At 47.1% G+C, this 14580-nt stretch overlaps 1 protein-coding gene across 9 annotated transcripts in view; it reads right to left on the bottom strand.

The window, feature by feature from the left end:
- Positions 1-14580, bottom strand: part of ARHGEF1 (Rho guanine nucleotide exchange factor 1) — a 579253-nt gene that overhangs the window by 66452 nt on the left and 498221 nt on the right. For all 9 annotated transcript variants that reach the window (XM_069201362.1, XM_069201364.1, XM_069201365.1 and 6 more), the window contains one exon: positions 5572-5711. In XM_069201362.1, the coding sequence (XP_069057463.1) occupies positions 5572-5711 (140 nt within the window). The remainder of the gene's footprint in view (positions 1-5571; positions 5712-14580) is intronic.

Here is a 14580-nt window from a genome sequence, read left to right as displayed (position 1 = left end):
GAGGCAGAGAGTGAACCTCTCCCTGATCTTCTGTCATCAGACCCAAAAGATGGCACAGTAGATGGAGTGATCTACTCAGACACCCTCTCTGGCCAACAGCAAGCTGATTGTAGGAGAGTCCTACAACAGTTTCCTGAACTCTTCTCCTTAACCCCTGGTCAGACACACCTGTGTACCCATGATGTGGACACAGGAGACAGCATGCCTGTCAAAAACAAAATCTTTAGACAGTCTGACCATGTTAAGGAAAGCATCAAGGTGGAAGTCCACAAGATGCTGGAATTGGGAGTAATTGAGCGCTCTGACAGCCCCTGGGCTAGCCCAGTGGTCTTAGTCCCCAAACCTCACACCAAAGATGGAAAGAAAGAGATGAGGTTTTGTGTGGACTACAGAGGGCTCAATTCTGTCACCAAGACAGATGCTCATCCAATTCCAAGAGCTGATGAGCTCATAGACAAATTAGGTGCTGCCAAATTCTTAAGTACCTTTGACTTGACAGCAGGGTACTGGCAAATAAAAATGGCACCTGGAGCAAAAGAGAAAACAGCATTCTCCACACCTGATGGGCATTATCAGTTTACTGTCAAGCCCTTTGGTTTAAAGAATGCCCCTGCCACCTTCCAAAGGTTGGTGAATCAAGTCCTTGCTGGCTTGGAGTCCTTTAGCACAGCTTATCTTGATGATATTGCTGTCTTTAGCTCCACCTGGCAGGATCACCTGGTCCACCTGAGGAAGGTTTTGAAGGCTCTGCAATCTGCAGGCCTCTCTATCAAGGCATCCAAATGCCAGATAGGGCAGGGAACTGTGGTTTACTTGGGCCACCTTGTAGGTGGAGGCCAAGTTCAGCCACTCCAACCCAAGATCCAGACTATTCTGGACTGGGTAGCTCCAAAAACCCAGACTCAAGTCAGGGCATTCCTTGGCTTGACTGGGTATTACAGGAGGTTTGTGAAGGGATATGGATCCATTGTGACAGCCCTCACTGAACTCACCTCCAAGAAAATGCCCAAGAAAGTGAACTGGACTGTGGAATGCCAACAGGCCTTTGACACCCTGAAACAAGCAATGTGCTCAGCACCAGTTCTAAAAGCTCCAGATTATTCTAAGCAGTTCATTGTGCAGACTGATGCCTCTGAACATGGGATAGGGGCAGTTGTGTCCCAAACAAATGATGATGGCCTTGACCAGCCTGTTGCTTTCATTAGCAGGAGGTTACTCCCCAGGGAGCAGCGTTGGAGTGCCATTGAGAGGGAGGCCTTTGCTGTGGTTTGGTCCCTGAAGAAGCTGAGACCATACCTCTTTGGGACTCACTTCCTAGTTCAAACTGACCACAGACCTCTCAAATGGCTGATGCAAATGAAAGGTGAAAATCCTAAACTGTTGAGGTGGTCCATCTCCCTACAGGGAATGGACTTTATAGTGGAACACAGACCTGGTACTGCCCATGCCAATGCAGATGGCCTTTCCAGGTTCTTCCACTTAGAAAATGAAGACTCTCTTGGGAAAGGTTAGTCTCATCCTCTTTCGTTTGGGGGGGGGTTGTGTAAGGAAATGCCTCCTTGGCATGGTTGCCCCCTGACTTTTTGCCTTTGCTGATGCTATGTTTACAATTGAAAGTGTGCTGAGGCCTGCTAACCAGGCCCCAGCACCAGTGTTCTTTCCCTAACCTGTACTTTTGTATCCACAATTGGCAGACCCTGGCATCCAGATAAGTCCCTTGTAACTGGTACTTCTAGTACCAAGGGCCCTGATGCCAAGGAAGGTCTCTAAGGGCTGCAGCATGTCTTATGCCACCCTGGAGACCTCTCACTAAGCACAGACACTCTGCTTGCCAGCTTGTGTGTGCTAGTGAGGACAAAACGAGTAAGTCGACATGGCACTCCCCTCAGGGTGCCATGCCAGCCTCTCACTGCCTATGCAGCATAGGTAAGACACCCCTCTAGCAGGCCTTACAGCCCTAAGGCAGGGTGCACTATACCATAGGTGAGGGTACCAGTGCATGAGCATGGTACCCCTACAGTGTCTAAACAAAACCTTAGACATTGTAAGTGCAGGGTAGCCATAAGAGTATATGGTCTGGGAGTTTGTCAAACACGAACTCCACAGCACCATAATGGCTACACTGAAAACTGGGAAGTTTGGTATCAAACTTCTCAGCACAATAAATGCACACTGATGCCAGTGTACATTTTATTGTAAAATACACCCCAGAGGGCACCTTAGAGGTGCCCCCTGAAACTTAACCGACTATCTGTGTAGGCTGACTAGTTTTAGCAGCCTGCCACAAACCGAGACATGTTGCTGGCCCCATGGGGAGAGTGCCTTTGTCACTCTGAGGCCAGTAACAAAGCCTGCACTGGGTGGAGATGCTAACACCTCCCCCAGGCAGGAATTGTCACACCTGGCGGTGAGCCTCAAAGGCTCACCTCCTTTGTGCCAACCCAGCAGGACACTCCAGCTAGTGGAGTTGCCCGCCCCCTCCGGCCAGGCCCCACTTTTGGCGGCAAGGCCGGAGAAAATAATGAGAAAAACAAGGAGGAGTCACTGGCCAGTCAGGACAGCCCCTAAGGTGTCCTGAGCTGAAGTGACTCTAACTTTTAGAAATCCTCCATCTTGCAGATGGAGGATTCCCCCAATAGGGTTAGGATTGTGACCCCCTCCCCTTGGGAGGAGGCACAAAGAGGGTGTACCCACCCTCAGGGCTAGTAGCCATTGGCTACTAACCCCCCAGACCTAAACACGCCCTTAAATTTAGTATTTAAGGGCTACCCTGAACCCTAGAAAATTAGATTCCTGCAACTACAAGAAGAAGGACTGCCTAGCTGAAAACCCCTGCAGAGGAAGACCAGAAGACGACAACTGCCTTGGCTCCAGAAACTCACCGGCCTGTCTCCTGCCTTCCAAAGATCCTGCTCCAGCGACGCCTTCCAAAGGGACCAGCGACCTCGACATCCTCTGAGGACTGCCCCTGCTTCGAAAAGACAAGAAACTCCCGAGGACAGCGGACCTGCTCCAAGAAAAGCTGCAACTTTGTTTCCAGCAGCTTTAAAGAACCCTGCAAGTTCCCCGCAAGAAGCGTGAGACTTGCAACACTGCACCCGGCGACCCCGACTCGGCTGGTGGCGATCCAACACCTCAGGAGGGACCCCAGGACTACTCTAAGACTGTGAGTACAAAAACCTGTCCCCCCTGAGCCCCCACAGCGCCGCCTGCAGAGGGAATCCCGAGGCTTCCCCTGACCGCGACTCTTTGAACCTAAAGTCCCGACGCCTGGGAGAGACCCTGCACCCGCAGCCCCCAGGACCGGAAGGACCGGACTTTCACTGGAGAAGTGACCCCCAGGAGTCCCTCTCCCTTGCCCAAGTGGAGGTTTCCCCGAGGAATCCCCCCCTTGCCTGCCTGCAGCGCTGAAGAGATCCCGAGATCTCTCATAGACTAACATTGCGAACCCGACGCCTGTTTCTACACTGCACCCGGCCGCCCCCGCGCTGCTGAGGGTGAAATTTCTGTGTGGGCTTGTGTCCCCCCCGGTGCCCTACAAAACCCCCCTGGTCTGCCCTCCGAAGACGCGGGTACTTACCTGCAAGCAGACCGGAACCGGGGCACCCCCTTCTCTCCATTCTGGCCTATGTGTTTTGGGCACCACTTTGAACTCTGCTCCTGACCGGCCCTGAGCTGCTGGTGTGGTGACTTTGGGGTTGCTCTGAACCCCCAACGGTGGGCTACCTTGGACCAAGAACTAAGCCCTGTAAGTGTCTTACTTACCTGGTTAACCTAACAAATACTTACCTCCCCTAGGAACTGTGAAAATTGCACTGTGTCCACTTTTAAAACAGCTATTTGTGAATAACTTGAAAAGTATACATGCAATTTTGATGATTTGAAGTTCCTAAAGTACTTACCTGCAATACCTTTCGAATGAGATATTACATGTAGAATTTGAACCTGTGGTTCTTAAAATAAACTAAGAAAATATATTTTTCTATACAAAAACCTATTGGCTGGATTTGTCTCTGAGTGTGTGTACCTCATTTATTGTCTATGTGTATGTACAACAAATGCTTAACACTACTCCTTGGATAAGCCTACTGCTCGACCACACTACCACAAAATAGAGGATTAGTATTATCTCTTTTTGCCACTATCTTACCTCTAAGGGGAACCCTTGGACTCTGTGCATGCTATTCCTTACTTTGAAATAGCACATACAGAGCCAACTTCCTACACCTGCTAAATGAATTTTGTGGTTCTAGAAATATATCAACAAAATAATATTTTTCTATTTAAAAACCTATTGGTCTAGAGTGAAGTCATTGAGTGTGTGTTTTCACTTATTGCTTGTGTATCTACAACAGATGCTTAACACTACCCTCTGATAAGCATAAATGCTCGACCACACTCCCACAAATAGAGCATTAGTATTTTCTATTATTGTCTCTGTCACGCCTCTTGGGCAACCCCTGCACTCTGTGCACACCAGATCTCATTTTGATATAGGTTATACAGAGACAGCTTCCTACAACATGTGAACCTAGAAGAGATTTCACTCGCAAAATGTAATGTTTCACAGGTAATTGTACTCTACTTTTAGGAAGTAATGGAAGAGGAAGGATGGATGAATGTCAAATACCACCAGTCTGAAAGCCGAATCTATCTGCAACGAAATAAATAATTTTTTATCATTGTTGAATCTTTTCAAGTATCTCCCCAAGTGTTCTATTTAAACTAGGAAGTTGTTTTAAACAGCTGAGACTCTGCAACTATTTCAAATCATTTTACTTCACAAGCCAACTTATACTATTTTTCTTGAAACAAAAGTATTCCTTTCAAACTTTGCTCGCTCAAGCATCTGTGGTAGTAAGGTCCACCTTGGGATCACCCAAGGAAATTGTATCCTAGAAATAGTCATCCATGTAATCCTACTATACAGGACTCGAGCACTTTGCAGCAAAGCTAAAGGGGCACTTTGGAGCTCAGATCATATAGGCGTCTAGGGTGGTTGCTGAAAGAGGTAGTGTTTTCAAGGAACCATCAGGTTCATATCCAGCTTGTAAAATGAGTCCTGGGACAGCCTAGTGAGGCAACCTAAAAGTGCATGTGATAGTATTCAAGAAGTACTCATGCAGCTGCATTTGAAATGTTAGTTTGTCTACAAATAAAAAGCATGTGGTAAAATTAGGGTTTATCAATGGGAAGCATACAAGGCTAGCAGAGCTCAAACATGGTCCTATTTTATGTGTCATGTAACAAAATCATGTCTGTATATATGCTCATGTGAAACTTTCTTAGTTCCTGTGCTTGTGTGCAAATGAGTACATAAATATAATAGACTTTTGAAGTTCTTTAGTGTGTGCATTTAAAGCATATTTTATGGTTCAAATTTAGTTTGTGCGCATAGCAAATATCATGCAGACCTTGTGTGCACGTAGGGTTTTAATGGTTCCTCTGGGAGAGCACACAGCCTTTGCTTCGTTTAGGGTTTTCATGATTTCCATGCGAGTGCACACAGTCTTTTACACAATCTCTTATGATTTGTACACAAATGCATATATCTAAATTGACAGGTGTTACCTTCAGTTCCCGTATTCTCTGCTCCAAGACAATTATTTTACGCCTGACTTCCTCGGACTGCTCCATGGACAGGACAATTGGCGTGCTGAGTGCTTCCCCTGCTGCTCCCTCCAGGGCATCTGCTCTACTCTCATCTGCATCTGTGAAGGGGAGTATAGGTGTTAGTGAGCACTTTTGGGCTGCTGACATTAATCACACGCCTCCAACAGACAAAGGCGCAGCCCTATGCAGTGTGACACCACAAAGTACACAGCACTTTGACAGGGTCCTGTGTGTGAAGTACAAGTTACTTACGTTCGGTAACAAAATATCTGGTAGAGACATTCTAGTTGCAGACTGGATCTGGAGATTTTTTCTTCGAGCAATACCCTTGTGCGTTGGTAGGTGGTGTCGGTTGACTGCGCAGGCGTCGTAGTCGCCGTGATGACGGCAGAAGTAGTACAGAGACGCCGCCTCAGCGCAGAGACGCCAGTTTCTTTGAATGACTTTCAACGCGAAAGCGCAGAGCCGCTAAGAACAATGAGATGGGTGCGCCAGAGCTAAGGACCTGAAGGGGGGAATCCCTGTCTCTCAAAATCAGTTCACAAGCAGGGAGGATGTGTGGGTCAGTAAGGAATCTGCAATTAGAATATGTCTCTACCAGATATTTCGTTACAGAAGGTAACTAACTTGCATATCTGACAGAGACTTATAGTTACAGATTCCTTACCTTAGAATAGATACTCAAGCAATGCCATCTTCGGAGGTGGGCATCGAACCAAGATCATATTAGAACGTCCTGTAGGACCGAACGCCCAAAGTAGCCGCCCCGACAGACCTGACTGTCCAGGCAGTAGTGTTTAGTAAATGTGTGCAGGGATGCCCATGTAGCTGCCTGGCAGATATCCAGGACAGGAACTCCATGTGTTAACACAGTGGAAGCAGCAATCGCTCTGGTGGAATGAGAGTGCAAGCCCTCAGGGCATTGCTTCTTGGCCAAAGCGTAGCATATTTTGATGCAAAGAAGTATCCATCGAGAGATGATTTTTGCACCACCTTTCTTTTTTTCATACCCACATACCCGACAAAGAGTTGATCGTCCAACCGGAAATCTTTAGTACAATTAAGATAGAACGCCAACCCTCTTTTTGGGTCCAGACGGTGGAGTCTCTCCTCCTCATGGGAAGGATGTGGGGCTGCGTAAAAAGTAGGCAAGGTGATGGACTGGCCTACAGGAAAAGGCGAAACAACCTTGGTAAGAAAGGAAGCCTTAGTGCACAACACTACTTTGTCAGGGTGCACAGAAAAGACTGGAGGCTTGGAAGAAAGGGCATAAAGCTCACTCACTCTGGGAGCAGAAGTAATCAATAAGAAAAACTGTCTTGAAAGTGAGAAGCCGTAAAGGGTAATTGTGCATTGGCTCAAAGGGAGTACACATTAAGTAAGTTAGGACAAGATTGAGGTCCCACTGAGGTATGATAAATGGAGCGGGAGGAAATAAATGGGTGAGACCTTCAAGAAATCTATTCACAATAGGAGATTTAAAGAGTGAGGGCTGATCAGGTAGCCTAAGAAAGGCCGAAATGGCTGATAAATATCCTTTGAGGGTGCCCAAAGCAGAGCCCTGCTGGGTGAAAGAAAGAATGAACAAAAGAACCTCAGAGGGGATCGACAAATTTTTTGGTACACCATGCCACAAATTTATGCCAACAACAGGCGTATACCGTTTTGGTGGAGGGACGCCTGGCTGCCAAGATAACATCACAGACTTCAGGTGAAAGATCAAAAGCTCTATCTCCACGCATTGAGGCGGAGATTGGACAGGATCGGGTGGAGAACCGTCCCCTGTTGCTGCGACAGAAGATCCGCCCAAAGAGGCAGTCTGAGTGGAGGATCGGTGGCCATGGTCAATAGCTCTGGATACCATACTCTCCGTGCCCAGTCCTGAGCCACCAAGATGACTTGGGCCCGGTCGTTTCTGATCTTCTTGAGAACTCTGGGCAGTTTTGTCCACTCAAGACAAAAAAGTGAGCGTCGCCTTGGAATGAAAATGTCACTTACCCAGTGTACATCTGTTCGTGGCATCAGTCGCTGAGATTCACATGTTCTGCAATAGCTCGCCATCTGGTGTTGGGTCGGAGTGTTACAAGTTGTTTTTCTTCGAAGAAGTATTTTCAAGTCACGGGACCGAGTGACTCCTCCTTCTGTGCTCATTGCGCATGGGCGTCGACTCCATCTTCAATTGTTTTCCCCGCAGAGGGTGAGGTAGGAGTTGTACTATAGTAATAGTGCCCGCGCAATGAAATGTGTAAGTATGTACCTATTAAAGGTTTAAATAATATATATACAAATGTACAAAATTGAAGGTAACTTCTGAACTGCTACAGGCTTCCGGGGAGGTGGGTGGGCACATGTGAATCTCAGCGACTGATGCCACGAACAGATGTACACTGGGTAAGTGACATTTTCAGTTCGATGGCATCTGTCGCTGTAGATACACATGTTCTGCATAGACTAGTAAGCAGTTATTTCCCCATAAGCGGTGGTTTAGCCTGTAGGAGTAGAAGTTGTCTGAAATAGAGTTCTTAATACAGCTTGACCTACTGTAGCTTGTTGTGCGGATAGCACATCTATACAGTAGTGTTTGGTGAATGTGTGAGGCGTAGTCCATGTGGCTGCCTTACATATTTCATGCATTGGGATGTTTCCTAAAAAGGCCATTGAAGCACCTTTTTTCCTTGTTGAATGTGCCCTGGGAGTAATGGGCAGTTGTCTTTTTGCTTTAAGGTAGCAGATTTGGATGCATTTAACTATCCATCTGGCTATACCTTGTTTTGATATTGGGTTACCTGCATGAGGTTTTTGGAATGCAATAAATAGCTGTTTAGTCTTTCTGATGTTCTTTGTTCTGTCAATGTAGTACATTAATGCTCTTTTGACATCTAATGTATGTAGTGCTCTTTCAGCCACAGAATCTGGCTGTGGGAAAAAAACTGGTAGTTCTACCGTTTGATTTAGATGGAACGGTGAAATAACTTTTGGTAAAAATTTAGGATTAGGTCGTAGGACGACCTTATTTTTATGTATTTGTATAAAAGGTTCTTGTGTTGTGAACGCTTGAATTTCACTTACTCTTCTCAGAGATGTAATGGCGATGAGAAAGGCAACTTTCCAGGTTAGGAATTGTATTCCGCAAGAGTGCATGGGTTCGAAAGGTGGGCCCATGAGTCTTGTTAGGACCACGTTTAGGTTCCATGAAGGAACAGGTGGTGTTCTTGGTGGTATAATTCTTTTAAGACCTTCTATGAATGCTTTGATGACTGGTATCCTATACAAGGAAGTTGAATAGGTAGTCTGCAGGTATGCAGATATTGCTGCAAGGTGTATTTTAATAGAAGAGAAGGCTAGCTTTGCTTTTTGTAAATGGAGCAAGTAATTTACTATATGTTTTGGAGTTGCGTGTAGTGGTTGTATCTGATTATGATGGCAGTAACAAACAAATCTTTTCCACTTACTTGCGTAGCAGTGTCTAGTGGATGGCCTTCTGGCCTGCTTTATGACTTCCATACACTCTTGGCTAAGTTGTAAGTGTCCGAATTCTAGGATTTCAGGAGCCAGATTGCTAGATTCAGCGATGCTGGATCTGGGTGTCTGATCTGTTGGTTGTGTTGCGTTAACAGATCTGGTTTGTTGGGCAGCTTGATGTGGGGTACTACAGAGAGATCTAGCAGTGTTGTGTACCAGGGTTGTCTTGCCCACGTTGGTGCTATTAAAATGAGTTTGAGTTTGTTTTGACTCAATTTGTTTACTAGATAAGGAAGGAGAGGGAGAGGAGGAAAAGCGTAAGCAAATATTCCTGACCAGTTCATCCATAGGGCATTGCCTTGGGATTGCTTGTGTGGGTATCTGGACGCGAAGTTTTGGCATTTTGCGTTCTCTTTTGTTGCAAATAAGTCTATTTGAGGTGTTCCCCAGAGTGTGAAGTAGGTGTTTAGAATTTGTGGGTGGATTTCCCATTCGTGGACTTGCTGGTGATCTCGAGAGAGATTGTCTGCTAGTTGATTCTGGATCCCTGGAATAAACTGTGCTATTAGACGAATTTGATGGTGGATTGCCCACTTCCATATGTTTTGAGCTAATAAGCTTAACTGCGTTGAATGTGTTCCTCCTTGTTTGTTTAGATAATACATCGTTGTCATGTTGTCTGTTTTGACAAGGATGTATTTGTGGATTATGATTGGTTGGAAAGCTTTTAGTGCTTGAAAAACTGCTAATAATTCTAGATGATTTATATGCAGTTTTGTTTGATGTATGTTCCATTGTCCTCTTATGTTGTGTTGATTGAGATGTGCTCCCCACCCTGTCATGGAAGCATCTGTTGTTATTACGTACTGTGGCACTGGGTCTTGGAAAGGCCGCCCTTTGTTTAAATTTATACTGTTCCACCATAGAAGCGAGAGGTAAGTTTGGCGGTCTATTAACACCAGATCTAGAAGGTGACCCTGTGCTTGAGACCACTGTGAGGCTAGGCACTGTTGTAAGGGCCTCATGTGCAGTCTTGCGTTTGGGAAAATGGCTATGCATGAGGACATCATGCCTAGGAGCTGTAGTATTGTTCTTGCTTGTATTGTCTGATTTGGAGACATGTGTTGAATGACTCTGTTGAAATTGTGAATTCTTTGTGGAGTTGGCGTTGCTACACCTTTTGTCGTGTCTATTATGGCTCCTAGATATTGCTGTACTTTGCTTGGCTGAATGTTGGATTTTGCAAAGTTGACGGTGAACCCTAGTTTGTAGAGGGTTTGTATGACTTGATTTGTGTGGTTTGAGCATTGTGTGAGCGAAGTGGTTTTGATTAGCCAGTCGTCTAGATACGGGAATACATGTATTTGCTGCCTTCTGATGTGTGCAGCGACTACTGCTAGGCATTTTGTGAATACTCTTGGAGCGGTTGTTAAACCAAAAGGCAATACTTTGAATTGGTAATGTATTCCTTTGAATACAAACCTTAGATAATTTCTGTGTGATTGATGTATTGGTATATGGAAATATGCGTCTTTGAGGTCTAGGGTTGTCATGTAGTTGTGTTTTTTGAGCAATGGTAACACTTCTTGTAGTGTGACCATGTGAAAGTGGTCTGATTTGATGAATGTGTTTACTACTCTGAGGTCTAGAATTGGTCTCAGTGTTTTGTCCTTTTTTGGTATCAAAAAGTACAGTGAATAAACTCCTGTGTTTATTTGTGTGCTTGGTACTAATTCTATTGCATTTTTTTGCAGTAGTGCTTGAACTTCTATCTCTAGAAGCTGTGAATGGTGTTTTGATAAATTTTGTGATTTTGGTGGTATGTCTGGAGGGAATTGCAGGAATTCTATGCAATAACCATGTTGGATAATTGCTAGGACCCATGTGTCTGTAGTTATTTCCTCCCATGCTTCGTAATATTGACTTATCCTTCCCCCCACTGGTGTTGTGTGGGGGGGGTGAGTGACGTGTGAGTCACTGCTTGTTGGTAGTGGTTTTGGGGCTTTGAAATCTTCCTCTATTCCTAGGGAATTGCCCTCCTCTATACTGGCCCCGAAAGCCTCCCCTGTACTGTCCCTGGTAGGTGGACGGTGCGGACTGTGAGGTACTAGCTTGTGTGGCCTGACCCCGAAACCCTCCTCTAAAAGGTGTTTTGCGGAAGGTGGTATAAGATCCTCTGCTCTGCGGGGAGTAGAGTGCGCCCATGGCCTTGGCAGTGTCAGTGTCCTTTTTGAGCTTTTCTATGGCTGTGTCGACCTCCGGAGCGAACAGAAGTTTTTCGTTTACTGGCATGTTAAGTACTGCCTGCTGAATTTCTGGCTTGAATCCAGACGTTCTGAGCCATGCGTGCCTACGGATGGTAACCAACGTATTAATGGTCCTTGCGGCTGTGTCTGCTGCATCCATAGAGGAGCGTATTTGATTGTTGGAAATGTTTTGACCCTCCTCAACAACCTGTTTTGCTCTTTTTTGTAGATCTTTTGGGAGATGTTCAATGAGATGCTGCATCTCATCCCAGTGGGCTCTGTCGTATCGCGCTAGCAGCGCTTGTGAGTTTGCGATGCGCCACTGGTTTGCTGCTTGGACAGCGACCCTCTTCCCGGCTGCATCGAACTTTGTGCTTTCTTTATCTGGGGGAGGTGCATCCCCAGAAGTGTGTGAATTTGCCCGTTTTCTGGCAGCCCCTACCACCACAGAGTCTGGTGGCAGCTGAGAGGTGATGAATACAGGGTCCGTAGGAGGCGCCTTATACTTTTTATCCACTCTAGGCGTTACTGCCCTACTTTTAACTGGTTCCTTGAAGATTTCCTTTGCATGGCGTAGCATGCCTGGGAGCATAGGCAGGCTTTGGTAGGAGCTGTGGGTGGAGGAGAGGGTGTTAAATAAAAAGTCATCCTCTACTTGTTCAGAGTGTAGTTCCACATTATGGAACTGTGCTGCTCTAGCCACCACTTGTGAATAGGCTGTGCTGTCCTCAGGTGGTGATGGCCTAGTTGGGTATGTGTCTGGGCTGTTATCAGACACTGGTGCATCGTACAAGTCCCACGCGTCTTGATCTTGGTCATCGTGGCTCATGGCGGTGTGAGCTGGCGAATGTGACGGGGTGTAAGTTGGTGAAGCCGGAGTTACAGGTGGAGGCGAGGGAGGAGGTGTTACCTTCTTTGCTGTTCGTTGCTGAGGAGCCTCTAGTGCTATAAACTGAAGTGTTCTCTTTCTTTTGACAGGTGGAAGGGTACTGATCTTCCCTGTCCCCTGCTGAATAAAGATACGCTTTTGCGTGTGATCCACTTCAGTGGATTGCAGTTCCTGTTCGAATCTGTGTTTTTTCATTTGTGAAGACATAGAATGCTCTTCAGTATAGGAGCCTGAAACTGGGTCTGTTGGTGCTTTTTTCGGCTCCGAAAACCCTGTTGTTTGTCTTTTCGGCTCCGAGGTAACCTTCCTCTTCTTTTGTGCCGAAAAATCTTGGTCCCTATGGTCTTCGGCGCCACTGTCTCGGCGTCGATCCGTGTCGACACCGAACTCTCGGTGTCGATGCTTCTCTTTAGCACTCTCTCGGTCCCGAGGAGGCTGCGTGCCGGTGTCTCGACCGGAGTCGGACGATCTCGACACTGAATGGGCCTTTTTCGGTGCCGATTGTTGGTCACCGGTAATTTGGGTTGAGCCATGGCCGGTTGGCAGTGGCGTCCCCTGGGCCTTTTTGCCTTTTTTAAGTTCTGATCTCGACGTCTTACTCACAGTTTCTGTATTGTCGAGTTCGTCGGAGTCTGAATCCTGGATGGAAAAGGATTCCTCCTGTTCCTCTTCTGTCTCGAACTGTCGATGCTCTTTTGGCGTGGACGCCATCTGCAGTCTTCTCGCTCGACGGTCGCGCAGAGTTTTTCGGGACCGGAACGCCCGACAGGCCTCACAGGATTCTTCGCTGTGCTCGGGTGACAGGCACAGGTTACAGACCGAGTGTTGGTCCGTATAAGGATATTTGTTGTGGCATTCAGGGCAGAATCGAAACGGGGTCCGTTCCATCGGCGTTGTTCTCCACGCGGTCGGGCCGACTAGGCCCCGACGGTGTGCCGAAATCTACCCCGAAGCGCTTCGATGTTCAATGCGTCGTCGTGTGTGTTTATCTCGAACCGGATCGCAACGATACCGTCGAAAATCTTCAGTTTTCAGCTATCTTTCCGTTCCGAAACTCGGAGCGACAGGAACACATCCGAACCCGATGGCGGAAAGAAAACAATCGAAGATGGAGTCGACGCCTGTAAGGAAATGCCTCCTTGGCATGGTTGCCCCCTGACTTTTTGCCTTTGCTGATGCTATGTTTACAATTGAAAGTGTGCTGAGGCCTGCTAACCAGGCCCCAGCACCAGTGTTCTTTCCCTAACCTGTACTTTTGTATCCACAATTGGCAGACCCTGGCATCCAGATAAGTCCCTTGTAACTGGTACTTCTAGTACCAAGGGCCCTGATGCCAAGGAAGGTCTCTAAGGGCTGCAGCATGTCTTATGCCACCCTGGAGACCTCTCACTCAGCCCAGACACACTGCTTACCAGCTTGTGTGTGCTAGTGAGGACAAAACGAGTAAGTCGACATGGCACTCCCCTCAGGGTGCCATGCCAGCCTCTCACTGCCTATGCAGTATAGGTAAGCCACCCCTCTAGCAGGCCTTACAGCCCTAAGGCAGGGTGCACTATACCATAGGTGAGGGTACCAGTGCATGAGCATGGTACCCCTACAGTGTCTAAACAAAACCTTAGACATTGTAAGTGCAGGGTAGCCATAAGAGTATATGGTCTGGGAGTCTGTCAAACACGAACTCCACAGCACCATAATGGCTACACTGAAAACTGGGAAGTTTGGTATCAAACTTCTCAGCACAATAAATGCACACTGATGCCAGTGTACATTTTCTTATAAAATACACCCCAGAGGGCACCTTAGAGGTGCCCCCTGAAACTTAACCGACTATCTGTGTAGGCTGACTAGTTTTAGCAGCCTGCCACAAACCGAGACATGTTGCTGGCCCCATGGGGAGAGTGCCTTTGTCACTCTGAGGCCAGTAACAAAGCCTGCACTGGGTGGAGATGCTAACACCTCCCCCAGGCAGGAATTGTCACACCTGGCGGTGAGCCTCAAAGGCTCACCTCCTTTGTGCCAACCCAGCAGGACACTCCAGCTAGTGGAGTTGCCCGCCCCCTCCGGCCAGGCCCCACTTTTGGCGGCAAGGCCGGAGAAAATAATGAGAAAAACAAGGAGGAGTCACTGGCCAATCAGGACAGCCCCTAAGGTGTCCTGAGCTGAAGTGACTCTAACTTTTAGAAATCCTCCATCTTGCAGATGGAGGATTCCCCCAATAGGGTTAGGATTGTGACCCCCTCCCCTTGGGAGGAGGCACAAAGAGGGTGTACCCACCCTCAGGGCTAGTAGCCATTGGCTACTAACCCCCCAGACCTAAACACGCCCTTAAATTTAGTATTTAAGGGCTACCCTGAACCCTAGAAAATTAGA

This window comes from Pleurodeles waltl, chromosome 7 (assembly GCF_031143425.1).
Source record: "Pleurodeles waltl isolate 20211129_DDA chromosome 7, aPleWal1.hap1.20221129, whole genome shotgun sequence".
In the NCBI taxonomy this organism is placed as follows: Eukaryota; Metazoa; Chordata; class Amphibia; order Caudata; family Salamandridae; genus Pleurodeles; species Pleurodeles waltl.
This window is presented reverse-complemented; position numbering and strand designations above follow the sequence as displayed.